General features: G+C 44.2%; 1 protein-coding gene across 1 annotated transcript in view; it reads right to left on the bottom strand.

Moving 5' to 3' along the window:
- Positions 1-16,246, bottom strand: part of nf2a (NF2, moesin-ezrin-radixin like (MERLIN) tumor suppressor a) — a 55,816-nt gene that overhangs the window by 13,959 nt on the left and 25,611 nt on the right. The window contains exons 7-13 of the mRNA XM_053653747.1: positions 15,835-15,910; positions 15,364-15,498; positions 10,358-10,432; positions 8,028-8,141; positions 6,352-6,474; positions 5,338-5,454; positions 3,051-3,151 (exon numbers count right to left, since the gene is read on the bottom strand). Coding sequence (XP_053509722.1) covers positions 3,051-3,151; positions 5,338-5,454; positions 6,352-6,474; positions 8,028-8,141; positions 10,358-10,432; positions 15,364-15,498; positions 15,835-15,910 — 741 coding nt within the window. The remainder of the gene's footprint in view (positions 1-3,050; positions 3,152-5,337; positions 5,455-6,351; positions 6,475-8,027; positions 8,142-10,357; positions 10,433-15,363; positions 15,499-15,834; positions 15,911-16,246) is intronic.

Raw genomic sequence — 16,246 nt, 5'->3', positions numbered from 1 at the left:
TCTGTTACTAATACTACTACAACAAATATTAGATTTACTCCTACAACTCCTTCTGGTACAACTACTACTTCCTTTACTGCTCGTACAACTATTGGTATGACCTATACTAATACTTCTGTTACAACTTCCACTACTACTATTTTTTACTACTACTTCTGTTACTACTAGCACTACTTCTACTATTACTACTACTTCTGTTACTACTATCACTACTTCTACTATTACTACTACTTCTGTTACTACTAGCACTACTTCTACTATTACTACTACTTCTGTTACTACTATCACTACTTCTACTATTACTACTACTTCTGTTACTACTAGCACTACTTCTACTATTACTACTACTTCTGTTACTACTACTACTACTACTTCTACTATTACTACTACTTCTGTTACTACTAGCACTACTTCTACTATTACTACTACTTCTGTTACTACTAGCACTACTTCTACTATTACTACTACTTCTGTTACTACTATCACTACTTCTACTATTACTACTACTTTTGTTACTACTAGCACTACTTCTACTATTACTACTACTTCTGTTACTACTAGCACTACTTCTACTATTACTACTACTTCTGTTACTACTATCACTACTTCTACTACTACTACTACTTCTGTTACTACTAGCACTACTTCTACTATCACTACTACTTCTGTTACTATCACTACTTCTGTTACTACTAGCACTACTTCTGTTACTACTATCACTACTTCTACTATTACTACTACTTCTGTTACTACTAGCACTACTTCTACTATCACTACTACTTCTGTTACTATCACTACTTCTGTTACTACTAGCACTACTTCTACTATCACTACTACTTCTGTTACTATCACTACTTCTGTTACTACTATCACTACTTCTGTTACTACTATCACTACTTCTACTATTACGACTACTTCTGTTACTACTATCACTACTTCTACTATTACTACTACTTCTGTTACTACTATCACTACTTCTACTATTACTACTACTTCTGTTACTACTATCACTACTTCTACTATTACTACTACTTCTGTTACTACTATCACTACTTCTACTATTACTACTACTTCTGTTACTACTATCACTACTTCTACTATTACTACTACTTCTGTTACAACTATCACTACTTCTACTATTACTACTACTTCTGTTACTTCTATCACTACTTCTACTATTACTACTACTTCTGTTACTACTATCACTACTTCTACTATTACTACTACTTCTGTTACTACTATCACTACTTCTACTATTACTACTACTTCTGTTACTACTAGCACTACTTCTACTATTACTACTACTTCTGTTACTACTACTACTACTACTTCTACTATTACTACTACTTCTGTTACTACTAGCACTACTTCTACTATTACTACTACTTCTGTTACTACTAGCACTACTTCTACTATTACTACTACTTCTGTTACTTCTATCACTACTTCTACTATTACTACTACTTCTGTTACTACTATCACTACTTCTACTATTACTACTACTTCTGTTACTACTATCACTACTTCTACTATTACTACTACTTCTGTTACTACTATTACTACTTCTACTATTACTACTACTTCTGTTACTTCTGTTACTACTATCACTACTTCTACTATTACTACTACTTCTGTTACTACTATCACTACTTCTACTATTACTACTACTTCTGTTACTACTAGCACTACTTCTACTATTACTACTACTTCTGTTACTACTATCACTACTTCTACTATTACTACTACTTCTGTTACTACTATCACTACTTCTACTATTACTACTACTTCTGTTACTACTATCACTACTTCTACTATTACTACTACTTCTGTTACTACTATCACTACTTCTACTATTACTACTACTTCTGTTACTACTACTACTTCTGTTACTACTAGCACTACTTCTACTATCACTACTTCTACTATTACTACTACTTCTGTTACTACTAGCACTACTTCTACTATTACTACTACTTCTGTTACTACTAGCACTACTTCTACTATTACTACTACTTCTGTTACTACTAGCACTACTTCTACTACTTCTGTTACTACTAGCACTACTTCTACTACTTCTGTTACTATCATCACTACTTCTACTATTACTACTACTTCTGTTACTACTAGCACTACTTCTACTATTAGTATAACTACCACTTCTGTTACTACTACCATTATTTCTACTACTACTTCTACTATATTAGTATTACTACTACTTCTGTTACTACTACCACTACTATTACTACCAATTGTTCTACTATTATTAATATCCTTAATACTACTACTAGTGTTATTAGTATACTACTTCTGTTAGTACTAATACCATTATGACTACTACTAATAATTTTACTACTACTGTTGGTATATCATCAGTACTATTATTTCTATTTCTACTAGTATATGCATCATTACAACTTCTACTTCTTGAACTACTAGAAGTATTAGTACTACTACTATTAGTAGTACAACTATTACTTCTGTTATTATTACTACTACTTCAATTACTAATGAATACTTCTTGCAGTATATCACTACTACTACTACTAATAATAATAATAATTTCAATAGAACATACTGCTATACTATATTATGGAATACCACTATATTAATATACTTCAATATTACAATTACTACTACTACTACTATTATTCATTTTATTATTATTATTACTACTACTGCTGATATTACTATCAACTTCGATAGGACTTAGTAGGACTGAGCCTAATTGCTCTGCAGTTTGTGTGTCACATGCCTTTTGTTCCTGAACCTTAAGTTCATGGTATATGTATTCTTTTCTTTTCTTTTAATATTAGAATTAAAAGTACAGAATAAAAATCCCATGATTTTAAGATATTGAGCTCTAGCGTTTTAAACTCTACAGCAGATACAACTTTTTTTATACACACACACACACACACACACACATACATACATACATATATATATATATATATATATAGATATATATATACATACATACATACACACACACACACACACAGCAGAGTTATTCAACTCTGATTGAATCTCATGTACATGTGGACACAAACCTCCTCTCAGATTCTTCAGCCATTTTGAGGGCGAGCATCTCGGCATCCAGCATCTTCTGCTCGATCAGTCTCTTCTCCTCCTCGCTGCGGATCGCCGTCATCTTCGACACGCCACAGTAATGTTAAAATCGAGATTCATGCTACATAAAAAAAAAACAACACCTCGGCGCTTCCACAAAACATTATGTAATACCAGGCTGACATCGACCGGGTAGCAGGAGCTCTGAATGCTCACGAATTCTATGAAAAAAAGACATGTACGTGTATGTGTACGGTGCGTTGCATCATACTTGTAGCTTTCTGAGAGAAAAACTCCCTCAGTTTTAACATTTCAGATCAAGCCTTCTTTGACCGTTCTCGCCGCCATCATCCACTATTCCTCAGCGTTCCTTCATTCTAGTTATCTTTTACAGAAAGCCGAGAGCGTGACTTGCCCTCTTTTTTTTTTTTTTTTTTTGGATTAATCACTGTTAAGGGATCTGAATTTGTTACATGCATCACGTGAAATTGTATTAACCTGTGAAATTTCTGTGTTTAATCAATTATTAAATATTTAATCTTATTCGGCTTCAGCTGTTTTAGCTGCGTTATTCAGTTCTTATTAAGGCTTTGAAACAAACAAAAAAAAGGTAATAAAAGCAGCACCATGAGACGTAAACATGGTAAGAACTAAGTAAATACTGCACGTGCGTTTTATATAGCACAGTAGAATTCAGGTAGTGCTACAAAACGTATTTGTATTTAAATGTAAATGTATTTGCCCCGTCCCGATTTCTTCTGTTTTTTGTGCGTCTCTCACACTAAATTGTTTCAAATTGGAGCCGAAAAGTTCTCCAATACCAACTGGGCCTGTGTGAAAATGTATTTGCCCCCGTAGTTACTAATTCCCCAAATCTATGAAACTGCATTCATAATGGGGTTCAGCTGGACTAGACGCAACCAGGTCTGATTACTGCAAACCCTGTTCAATCAAATCAACACTTAAATAGAACTTTTACAACAGCATGAAGTTGGTTAAAAGGTCTTACAAAGTAACACTACGCTAAAGTTGAAAGGAATTCCAGAAATGATGAGGAAGAAGGTGATTGAAATATCAGTCTGGGAAGGGTTACAAAGCTATTTCAAGGCTCTGGGACTCCAAAGAACCACAGTGAGAGCCGTAATCTACGAATGGAAAAACTCTGCACAGTAGTGAACCTTCCCAGAAGGGGCCGACCTTCCAAAATTCCTCCAAGAGCACAGCGACGACTCATCCAGGAAGTCAAAAAAGAGCCAAGGACAACATCAAAGCACCATCAAAGGTCACTGTTCATGAATCCACTATCAGAAAGACACTGGGCAAAAATGGAATCCATGGAAGAGTGACGAGACAAAAGCATTTTGCCAAAACGCACCTTGATGATCCTCAAACCTTATGGAGAATGTTCTGTGGATTGAGGAGTCGAAAATGGAACTGTTTGGAAGACAGGGGTCCCGTTATATCTGGCATAAACCAAACACAGAATTCCACAAAAAGAACATCATACCTACGGTCAAGCATGGTGGAGGGAGTGTGATGGTGTGGGGATGCTTTGCTGCTTCAGGGCCTGGGCAACTTACAATAATTGAGGGAAACATGAATTCTGCTCTCTACCAGAAAATCCTAAAGGAGAACGTCCGGTCTTCAGTCCGTAAGCTGAAACTCAAGCGCAACTGGATCATGCAGCAAAGCATAGGAGTAAATCCATCTCTGAATGGTCCTAAAAAAACAAAATGAAGGTTTTGGAGTGGTCTAGTCAAAAGTCCTGACTTGAACCGACCGAGACGCTGTGGCAGGACCTTAAACGGGCAGTTCATGCTCGAAAACCCTCCAGTGTGGCTGAACTCAAGCAGTTCTGCAAAGAAGAGTGGGCCACAATTCCACCACAGAGCTGTGAAACACTGATCTCCAGATATCCGAAGCGTTCGGTTGCCGTTATTGCTGCTAAAAGGTGGCACAACCAGATTTTCATTTTAAGGGGGCAAATAGTTTTTCACATGGATGATAGGTCTTAGATGACTTTTTTTTTGCTTCAATAAAAAAAAATATATATATATATATCAATAAAAACTTTTTATTTGGGTTGCCTTCGTTTGAAGATGTAAAATGATTTCGTACGAGACGTACACAAAAAACAGCACTGTATATTCTGTAATCTGGCAAATAAACGAAAAGATTTTTTTTTTTTTTCACCGAGCGACCGTTTCCTGCGGAAATCTCCGCAGTGAGAAGCTCGCTGAAATCCAGGAACTCGATATTAGCACCTACTTTAATCCGCTGGATCTCCTGCTCTGCCTCGGCTGCCTTCTGAGCCAGCAGTTTGGCCTCTTCCTCAGCGATCTGAGCCTTCTCTGCTAACAGATCAGCCGTCTCCTCTGAACGCAGCTGAGAATACACGGAGAAATGAGTCTTACTAGCATGATCAGAATTAACATTCTATACTATTTAAGGATGCATCGGTACCTCCACCCACAGAATACGAGTACATTTTGTGGTACGGGTCAATATCAAAACAAGTACTTCGTTATACGGCTCCGTTTATGTTTTATACACGCTATAAGACCGAAAGTATATGGACACCTGACCGTCACACTCCCGTATGTCGTCGTTGGACGTCCCATTCGAGATATATCCCCTCTTTCCTGTTATAATAACCTCTACGCTTCTGGGAAGGCTTTCCACTAGATCTTGGAGCGTGGCTGTTGTGGGGATTTGTGTTCATTCAGCCTCAAGAGCATTACTGAGATCAGGAACTGATGATGTTAGGTGAGGAGGTCTGGGGTGCAGTCGGCGTTCCAGTTCATCCCAAAAGTGTTCACTGGGGTTGAGGTCAGGGCAGGACATTCGCGTTCTCTTCCAGTCCAACCTTGGAAAACCACGTCTTCGTGGACCTCACGATCCACCCAAAGTGCATTATTTTCATACAACAGGAGTGCTCTCACGCGGCGATCTGCCAATGATTATAACGTTTCATTTATTAACGAGGTTTTAATAACGCGCTGGACAGTTCTCGACCCAATTCCAGCGACTTCGGCAAGCTCCCCACCACGACCGCGGGATACGTCTTCAGACACGGTTGTGTAAGAAATGAGAAGCAACGCACGGCGTCAGTTAGGGTTAAAGGCACTGTAGCCGACTGAAACACGTTAATCGCTACAGTAACGATCCAATCCTAGGCTCTTAAGTGTTTGCTTATTTATTTAAATCCAAACAGCGACATTTTAATGGCCAGGCAGAGTATTATACTATATTACCGTCGAAATAAATGAACGAGAGCCTCACCAGAGCTTCGTTGGCCATAAAAGCTTCGTCCTGTAGATGCAGGAGTCGTCTCTCCAACTGATCACGTGCTCGCTCGGCTTCCTCACGCAGGTGTTTCTCTCTCTCCAGCCTCTGCCGGTCCATCTACACACAGAGTGAAGGACAGAGGAAGGGACCGAGACAGAGAGATCAATATCAGGTTGTTCAGCATGAGCGAGCGGGGCAGAAAGGTGAAAACCCCGGCGGTTCAGCCGGAGCGAAAGAGTCCACACGGAAAGAGACGGAGGCGCGGAGAGTCACTCCGCGCTTCAGGACAGCGCTCTGATTGGACACGGCTGAGGACGAGGACACAAACAAGCGGACGCGTGAGGCGTCCATTTACTGTTTCTATTCATTATTCAATCCCTCCTTCATTTATAAACTGCCTTCTTTTCTCCTCCTCGTCCCTCTCATACTCTCCGTCTGGATTTTCTCTTCCACTCCTCCTTCTCTACCTGATCCTTCTCTTCTCTATCTTCCACTCCGACTTCGTCCTTCTCTCCATCTGTCTTCCACTCCTCCTTCATCCCTTTCTTCTCCTTCTCTCCATCTGTCTTCCACTTCTCTCCATCTGTCTTCCACTCCTCCTTCATCCCTATCTTCTCCTTCTCTCCATCTGTCTTCCACTCCTCCTTCATCCCTATCTTCTCCTTCTCTCCATCTGTCTTCCACTCCTCCTTCATCCCTATCTTCTCCTTCTCTCCATCTGTCTTCCACTCCTCCTTCATCCCTATCTTCTCCTTCTCTCCATCTGTCTTCCACTCCTCCTTCATCCCCATCTTCTCCTTCTCGCTTTCATAATTCTCTCCCCCACTCCTCCCTCTCTCCTTCATCCCTTTCTTCTCCATCCATCTTCCACCCCTTCGCTCCCCTTCATCCCCTTCTACTCCTTCTCTTCCTGTCTTCCACTCCTCCGTCATCCCTTTCTTCTCCTTCTCTCCTTGTCTTCCAATTCTCCTTCATCCCTATCTTCTCCTCTTCCCTTTCATCCTTCTCTCCCCCACTCCCCCCACTCTCCTTCATCCCTTTCTTCTCCATCTCTTCCCGTCTTTCACTCCTCCTTCTCTCCCCTTCATCCCTTTCTTCTACGTCTTTCATCCCTCTCCATCGTCTTCCAATCCTCCTTCTCGCCCCTTCATCCCTTTCTTCTCCTTCATCCTTCTCTTCTTCCATCTTCCACTCCTCCCATCCTTCATCCCTTTCTTCTCCTTCACTCTTTCATCCCTCTCCTTCTATCTTCTACTCCTCCTCTCTCTCCTTCATCCTTCTCTATCCCATTCCTTCTTCTCTTCCCCACTCCTGTTTCTTCTCCTTCTCTACTTCCACTCCTCTCTCTCTCTTTCACCTTTCTTCTCCTTCTCTCTCCATCCTTCTCGACTTCTACCTTCCACTCCTCTTTCTCTCTCCTCCACTCCTCCTTCTCTCTCCTCCACTCCTCCTCTCCTTCATCCTTTTCTCTCCCATTCCTCCTTCTCTCTTCCACTCCATCTTGTCTCTCCTTCCTCCTTCTCTCCCCCACTCCTCTTTCTCTTACAGTATTCTTTACCCTTTCCTCCCTGCTTCCCCTCCTCTCTTCCCAGACCTTTCTTTTCTTCGTTAGATCCCACCGCTCCATCTCTCTCTCGTCTCTCCTCCCTCGTTATTACTCTTTCGCCCACCTGTTTGCGAGCTTTCTCCTCTCTGGCCTGGGACTTCATCTGCTGCACCTCCAGTGAATCCACTCTGCGTCTCCTCATGAACAGGTCGTGGTTCCCGATGCACAGCTGCAGAATCTGACACACACACACACACACACACACACTCTTTTTTTTAATCACGAATTTCTCTTTTTATTAAGAATTTTAACACCTTTATGGCTTGTTAAAGAGACTCTTATGGCTGTAATATTGAGGAAACTGAAAGCATGTGAATTTCCCCTACATGGGTTATCAGTCCACTACTCACTCACTCACTCGCTCGCTCACTCACTCGCTCACTCGCTCGCTCACTCGCTCGCTCGCTCCAGCGACGGCTAAAATGATCATCGTGATTCTTTTGCTCAGTGTTAAAATCATAACGAGTTATCCCAGGGATTCAATCAGTTCAGTTCTACTTCATCCTTAAAGCAATCAGTCAGTTTCAAATCCTGTGTTCCTTTACAAAAACAGACAGAAGGATGAAAGAGAGAAGAAGGAGAGGGGGAGAAAAGAGCGAGATAAGGAGGAGTGGGAGAGAGAAGGAGGGAGGGAGGGAGGAGGAGTGGAGGAGAGAAAGATGAAAGCGAGAAGAAGAAGAAGAAGAAGAAGAAGAAGAAGAAAGGGATGAAGGAGGAGTAGAAGATAGAAGGAGAAGAAAGGGATGAAGGGGTGATCGAAGGAGGGGTGGAAGACAGAAGGATGAAGAAGAAGAAAGGGATGACGGAGAAAGAGAAAGAGGAGTGGAAGACCGAAGGAGGGAAGGATGAAGGAGAGCGGGATAAAGGAGAGAGAAGGATGAAGGAGAGAGAAGGGGGGAGTGCAAAACAGAAGGAGAGAAGGATGAAGGAAAGCAGGAGAGAGAAGGATGAAGGAGAGAGAAGGGGGAGTGCAAAACAGATGGAGAGAAGGATGAAGGAAAGCAGGAGATAAAAAAAGGATAAAGGAGAGAGAAGGGGGAGTGGAAGATAGAAGGAGAACAATGTAAGAAAGAGAGAGAAGGAGGGAAGAATGACGGAGAGAAGGAGATAAGAGGGATAAAGGCGATAGAAGGAGGAGTGGAAGACAGAAGACGATAAGGATGAAGAAGAGAAGGAGGGAAGAATGGAGGAGATAAAAAGGGATGAAGGAGAGAGAAGGAGGAGTGGAAGACAGAAAGAGGGAAGGATGAAGGAGAGAAGGAAGGATTGAGGGAGAGAGAAGGAGGAGTGGAAGACAGAAGCAGGGAAGGATGAAGGAGAGAAGGAAGGATTGAGGGAGAGAGAAGGAGGAGGGGAAGACAGAAGCAGGGAAAGATGAAGGAGAGAAGGAAGGGATGAGGGAGACAGAAGGAGGAGTGGAAGACAGAAAGAGGGAAGGATGAAGGAGAGAAGGAAGGATTGAGGGAGAGAGAAGGAGGAGGGGAAGACAGAAAGAGGGAAAGATGAAGGAGAGAAGGAAGGGATGAGGGAGACAGAAGGAGGAGTGGAAGACAGAAAGAGGGAAAGATGAAGGAGAGAAGGAAGGGATGAGGGAGAGAGAAGGAGGAGTGGAAGACAGAAAGAGGGAAAGATGAAGGAGAGAAGGAAGGGATGAGGGAGAGAGAAGGAGTAGGGGAAGACAGAAAGAGGGAAGGATGAAGGAGAGAAGGAAGGGATGAGGGAGAGAGAAGGAGGAGTGGAAGACAGAAAGAGGGAAAGATGAAGGAGAGAAGGAAGGGATGAGGGAGACAGAAGGAGGAGTGGAAGACAGAAAGAGGGAAGGATGAAGGAGAGAAGGAAGGGATGAGGGAGAGAGAAGGAGGAGGGGAAGACAGAAAGAGGGAAGGATGAAGGAGAGAAGGAAGGGATGAGGAAAGAGAGAAGGAGGAGGGGAAGACAGAAAGAGGGAAGGATGAAGGAGAGAAGGAAGGGATGAGGGAGAGAGAAGGAGGAGTGGAAGATAGAAGAAGAAAGGGATGGAGTGAAGGGAAAAAAAAAATTCATCACCACATAATTGAATTTCCTCCTCTAATTAACAAGCCCATACTCATTTGCATGTCCAATCAATCAATCAATCAATCAATCAATCAATCAACACTGAGCTGAAGAAAAGGACAATTCTGGCTCCCAATCAAAAGAAATGAATGTAAACTAAACACACAGTTCCAACCTCCGTACATGAGGCTCCCAGATAAACGGAACTGGATCCGGTGCTCGTCACTTTAACTCACTGACGCAACGTTTAATTAACCGCGGGAGACGAATATTCTCCTCGTTATCGAACCGTACTTCACTGAGCAGCAACACCACTCCGTCCTTCAGCCTGAAGGCAAAAGGGGGCCAGTCGTTACTTACCAGCTTATTCACCCGCAGTCTGGAGGAGTTGAATTTGAACACGTCCGCTTTCTTATCCAGAGGCTTAATAGCGAACTGAGGATGAATAACAGACACAGACAGTGTTAAGCAGGCTCTCGGCATCGCTTCAGAGCGAGACAGGCACGACCCTTAATTTCCTTAATGAACAAAGTCTCATCTTAAGCAGCAGGACGAGGCTGATGCGTGTAATAATCCAAGCTGACAGAGTGCATTCTGGGAGGATAAGCTGCACTCTGAAACTCCGAGACCGAGACGGTAATTACGCTAGCAGCAGCCGGGATGTAAAATCCCTTAGCGGTAGTAATATGTGGCCCGCTAATAAACATCTAGTACTGAATTCTCCATTCTGATTGGTCAGAAGGGGTTGATTCATTTTCTAGATCAGCAGCTCGGACGCTAGCTCGACACCGAGTGTTACATTTATTGTTACTATAGCAACAAGGCACTTGTATATCTCCAGTATCAGTACTAAAGTCAAAAGCTGTAACTACGACACGAGAGAGAATCCGCGCGTTCCGGTTTGTCGTGCGGTGGAAGAGGAATAAAACACGACCTCGTGATCTGTTTGATGAAGGAGAGAGAGGAGGGTGAAAGAGAGGAAGGAGGGAGAAGAAGGAGTGGAAGACTGATGGAGAGAAGGAGAAGAAAGGGATGAAGAGGAGACGGAAGGAGGAGTGACGAAGGAGGATGAAAGAGACAAAAGAAACAAGGAGGAGCGGAAGACAGAAGGAGTGAAGGATGAAGTAAAGAAGGAGAAGAAAGGGATGAAGAGAAGACAGGAGGAGGCGTGGAAGATAGAAGGATGAAGGAGAGACAAGAGAAACAAGTGAAAGAGTGGAAGACAGAAGGAGAGAAGGAGGAGAAAGGGATGAAGGGGTGAGAGAAGGAGGAGTGGAGGGCAGGAGGATGAAGGAGAGAAGGATGAACGAGAAGGAGAAGAAAGGGATGAAGGGGTGAGAGAAGGAGGAGTGGAAGACAGAAGGATGAAGGAGAGAAGGATTAAAATGAGAGAAGGAGGAGAAAGGGATGAAGGGGTGAGAGAAGGAGGAGTGGAGGGCAGAAGGAGAGAAGGATTAAAACGAGAGAAGGAGGAGAAAGGGATGAAGGGGTGAGAGAAGGAGGAGTGGAGGGCAGAAGGATGAAGGAGAGAAGGATTAAAATGAGAGAAGGAGGAGAAAGGGATGAAGGGGTGAGAGAAGGAGGAGTGGAGGGCAGAAGGAGAGAAGGATTAAAACGAGAGAAGGAGGAGAAAGGGATGAAGGGGTGAGAGAAGGAGGAGTGGAGGGCAGAAGGATGAAGGAGAGAAGGATTAAAATGAGAGAAGGAGGAGAAAGGGATGAAGGGGTGAGAGAAGGAGGAGTGGAGGGCAGATGGATGAAGGAGAGAAGGATGAAAGAGAAGGAGGAGAAAGGGATGAAGGGGTGAGAGAAGGAGGAGTGGAGGACAGAAGGAGAGAAGGATTAAAACGAGAGAAGGAGGAGAAAGGGATGAAGGGGTGAGAGAAGGAGGAGTGGAGGACAGAAGGAGAGAAGAATGAAAGAGAAGGAGGAGAAAGGGATGAAGGGGTAAGAGAAGGAGGAGTGGAGGACAGAAGGATGAAGGAGAGAAGGATGAAAGAGAAGGAGGAGAAAGGGATGAAGGGGTGAGAGAAGGAGGAGTGGAGGACAGAAGGATGAAGGAGAGAAGGATTAAAACGAGAGAAGGAGGAGAAAGGGATGAAGGGGTGAGAGAAGGAGGAGTGGAGGACAGAAGGAGAGAAGGATGAAAGAGAAGGAGGAGAAAGGGATGAAGGGGTGAGAGAAGGAGGAGTGGAGGACAGAAGGAGAGAAGGATGAAAGAGAAGGAGGAGAAAGGGATGAAGGGGTGAGAGAAGGAGGAGTGGAGGACAGAAGGAGAGAAGGATGAAAGAGAAGGAGGAGAAAGGGATGAAGGGGTGAGAGAAGGAGGAGTGGAGGACAGAAGGAGAGAAGGATGAAAGAGAAGGAGGAGAAAGGGATGAAGGGGTGAGAGAAGGAGGAGTGGAGGACAGAAGGAGAGAAGAATGAAAGAGAAGGAGGAGAAAGGGATGAAGGGGTGAGAGAAGGAGGAGTGGAGGACAGAAGGATGAAGGAGAGAAGGATTAAAACGAGAGAAGGAGGAGAAAGGGATGAAGGGGTGAGAGAAGGAGGAGTGGAGGACAGAAGGAGAGAAGGATGAAAGAGAAGGAGGAGAAAGGGATGAAGGGGTGAGAGAAGGAGGAGTGGAGGACAGAAGGAGAGAAGGATGAAAGAGAAGGAGGAGAAAGGGATGAAGGGGTGAGAGAAGGAGGAGTGGAGGACAGAAGGAGAGAAGGATGAAAGAGAAGGAGGAGAAAGGGATGAAGGGGTGAGAGAAGGAGGAGTGGAGGACAGAAGGAGAGAAGGATGAAAGAGAAGGAGGAGAAAGGGATGAAGGGGTGAGAGAAGGAGGAGTGGAGGACAGAAGGAGAGAAGGATGAAAGAGAAGGAGGAGAAAGGGATGAAGGGGTGAGAGAAGGAGGAGTGGAGGACAGAAGGAGAGAAGAATGAAAGAGAAGGAGGAGAAAGGGATGAAGGGGTGAGAGAAGGAGGAGTGGAGGACAGAAGGATGAAGGAGAGAAGGATTAAAACAAGAGAAGGAGGAGAAAGGGATGAAGGGGTGAGAGAAGGAGGAGTGGAGGACAGAAGGAGAGAAGAATTAAAACGAGAGAAGGAGGAGAAAGGGATGAAGGGGTGAGAGAAGGAGGAGTGGAGGACAGAAGGAGAGAAGGATGAAAGAGAAGGAGGAGAAAGGGATGAAGGGGTGAGAGAAGGAGGAGTGGAGGACAGAAGGAGAGAAGGATGAAAGAGAAGGAGGAGAAAGGGATGAAGGGGTGAGAGAAGGAGGAGTGGAGGACAGAAGGAGAGAAGGATGAAAGAGAAGGAGGAGAAAGGGATGAAGGGGTGAGAGAAGGAGGAGTGGAGGACAGAAGGAGAGAAGGATGAAAGAGAAGGAGGAGAAAGGGATGAAGGGGTGAGAGAAGGAGGAGTGGAGGACAGAAGGAGAGAAGGATGAAAGAGAAGGAGGAGAAAGGGATGAAGGGGTGAGAGAAGGAGGAGTGGAGGACAGAAGGAGAGAAGGATGAAAGAGAAGGAGGAGAAAGGGATGAAGGGGTGAGAGAAGGAGGAGTGGAGGACAGAAGGAGAGAAGGATGAAAGAGAAGGAGGAGAAAGGGATGAAGGGGTGAGAGAAGGAGGAGTGGAGGACAGAAGGAGAGAAGAATGAAAGAGAAGGAGGAGAAAGGGATGAAGGGGTGAGAGAAGGAGGAGTGGAGGACAGAAGGATGAAGGAGAGAAGGATTAAAACGAGAGAAGGAGGAGAAAGGGATGAAGGGGTGAGAGAAGGAGGAGTGGAGGACAGAAGGAGAGAAGGATGAAAGAGAAGGAGGAGAAAGGGATGAAGGGGTAAGAGAAGGAGGAGTGGAGGACAGAAGGAGAGAAGGATGAAAGAGAAGGAGGAGAAAGGGATGAAGGGGTGAGAGAAGGAGGAGTGGAGGACAGAAGGAGAGAAGGATGAAAGAGAAGGAGGAGAAAGGGATGAAGGGGTGAGAGAAGGAGGAGTGGAGGACAGAAGGAGAGAAGGATTAAAACGAGAGAAGGAGGAGAAAGGGATGAAGGGGTGAGAGAAGGAGGAGTGGAGGACAGAAGGATGAAGGAGAGAAGGATGAAAGAGAAGGAGGAGAAAGGGATGAAGGGGTGAGAGAAGGAGGAGTGGAGGACAGAAGGAGAGAAGAATGAAAGAGAAGGAGGAGAAAGGGATGAAGGGGTGAGAGAAGGAGGAGTGGAGGACAGAAGGATGAAGGAGAGAAGGATTAAAACAAGAGAAGGAGGAGAAAGGGATGAAGGGGTGAGAGAAGGAGGAGTGGAGGACAGAAGGAGAGAAGAATTAAAACGAGAGAAGGAGGAGAAAGGGATGAAGGGGTGAGAGAAGGAGGAGTGGAGGACAGAAGGAGAGAAGGATGAAAGAGAAGGAGGAGAAAGGGATGAAGGGGTGAGAGAAGGAGGAGTGGAGGACAGAAGGAGAGAAGGATGAAAGAGAAGGAGGAGAAAGGGATGAAGGGGTGAGAGAAGGAGGAGTGGAGGGCAGATGGATGAAGGAGAGAAGAATTAAAACGAGAGAAGGAGGAGAAAGGGATGAAGGGGTGAGAGAAGGAGGAGTGGAGGACAGAAGGAGAGAAGGATGAAAGAGAAGGAGGAGAAAGGGATGAAGGGGTGAGAGAAGGAGGAGTGGAGGACAGAAGGAGAGAAGGATGAAAGAGAAGGAGGAGAAAGGGATGAAGGGGTGAGAGAAGGAGGAGTGGAGGGCAGATGGATGAAGGAGAGAAGGATGAAAGAGAAGGAGGAGAAAGGGATGAAGGGGTGAGAGAAGGAGGAGTGGAGGGCAGATGGATGAAGGAGAGAAGGATGAAAGAGAAGGAGGAGAAAGGGATGAAGGGGTGAGAGAAGGAGGAGTGGAGGGCAGAAGGAGAGAATAAGGAGGAGGAATAAAATGCTTCTCTGGGTGTTGTTGTGATGTTATGAGACACGCGTGTTTGAAGGTTTTAAGGTCTACGCTCATATATATATATATATAGATAGAACTGATGCATTTTTTTACGGCACTGAATTAAACTACAGTCCTAAATGAATAATATATATTCTGGTGCGCGCGTGTGTGTGTGTGTGTGTGTGTGTGTGTATTGGGTTCTTTTCAGTCTTGTATAATTAGACAAACAGTTGTGTAAAGTTTTAGTCTGAAGTTTATATGTGTAACACTCAGTTTGTGGATTTCATTTGAAATAAACGAAAAAAAAAAAAAAAAAAAAAACAGTACTGAAAGTTTTCCCCGCCCCCATCCGATTGATCGAAAAATAATCGGCCAACCAATCGATTATGAAAAGAACCGCTAGCCGCAGCCCTGTTCGCTCTAATACTGAACACCGAGATGTTGAAGCGTGCTTTGTGCTGCACCTCTTTGTCACTGTAGGAGATGTTGCGGATTTCGTTCCAAGGGAAAGAGATTTTCGGCGTCAGTTTGTTCTCCGGTTCATAAATGTGCAGTCCCAAAGCATCCACGCCGAGCAGGAGATCCGTTCCCTTTTTGTTCTACAAAATAAAACGGGGGGGGGAGAAAAAAATGTCAAAAGTTGTCACACGTCATCAACCACGTGCCTCTGTGAAACCGCGGGACGGCCGGGACGCACGCCGAGGTTTTCACAGATGTACGCAGATACGAAAAATAAAAACACACAGCGTGCCAACTGCAAATCTAAACACCCCTGCACAGAGAGCAAGAGGAAGGCAGGGGAGATCGGATCAGGTCGACGGGTAGTCCGAGTCACTCGCCCGAGAGCGAGATGGTAATGAGTGTCGCGGCGTGATCGTGACGGAATCCACAGGCACGTCGTTAAACACGTTTACAGCGACGTGGGTCGTGCTTACCCGGATAAAAAAGTAACTGATCCCGTACATCTCCAAATCCTGAGCTATTTTTAAATACTCCATCTCCGCGTCCTCTCTGGAAAAAACACACACACACACACACACACACATCACTAATACTTTAATACGTGTTCCATATCATAGGAGACATTTAGAAACGTGATTGGAGGTCAGCTAAGAGAGAACACATCAGCGTAGTTTAGAAAGTCATTAGCTTGCTTCTTGCCTTTCTTTTGATGTGAAGCCAAGTCAAGCAGTGTGTGTGTGTGTCGTGCGTGTGTGTGTGTGTGTGTGTGTGGGGGGGGTGCGTGAGGGGTTGAGGTGTGTGAAACAGCTCCAAGACATCAAAACACTTTTTTCCTCAACTTCTTGAGACAATTTCTGAGCCGTGTCCACGTCAAAGGTGTGTGTG

The sequence above is a fragment of the Ictalurus furcatus genome, chromosome 22 (assembly GCF_023375685.1).
Source record: "Ictalurus furcatus strain D&B chromosome 22, Billie_1.0, whole genome shotgun sequence".
NCBI classification, from domain to species: domain Eukaryota; kingdom Metazoa; phylum Chordata; class Actinopteri; order Siluriformes; family Ictaluridae; genus Ictalurus; species Ictalurus furcatus.
This window is presented reverse-complemented; position numbering and strand designations above follow the sequence as displayed.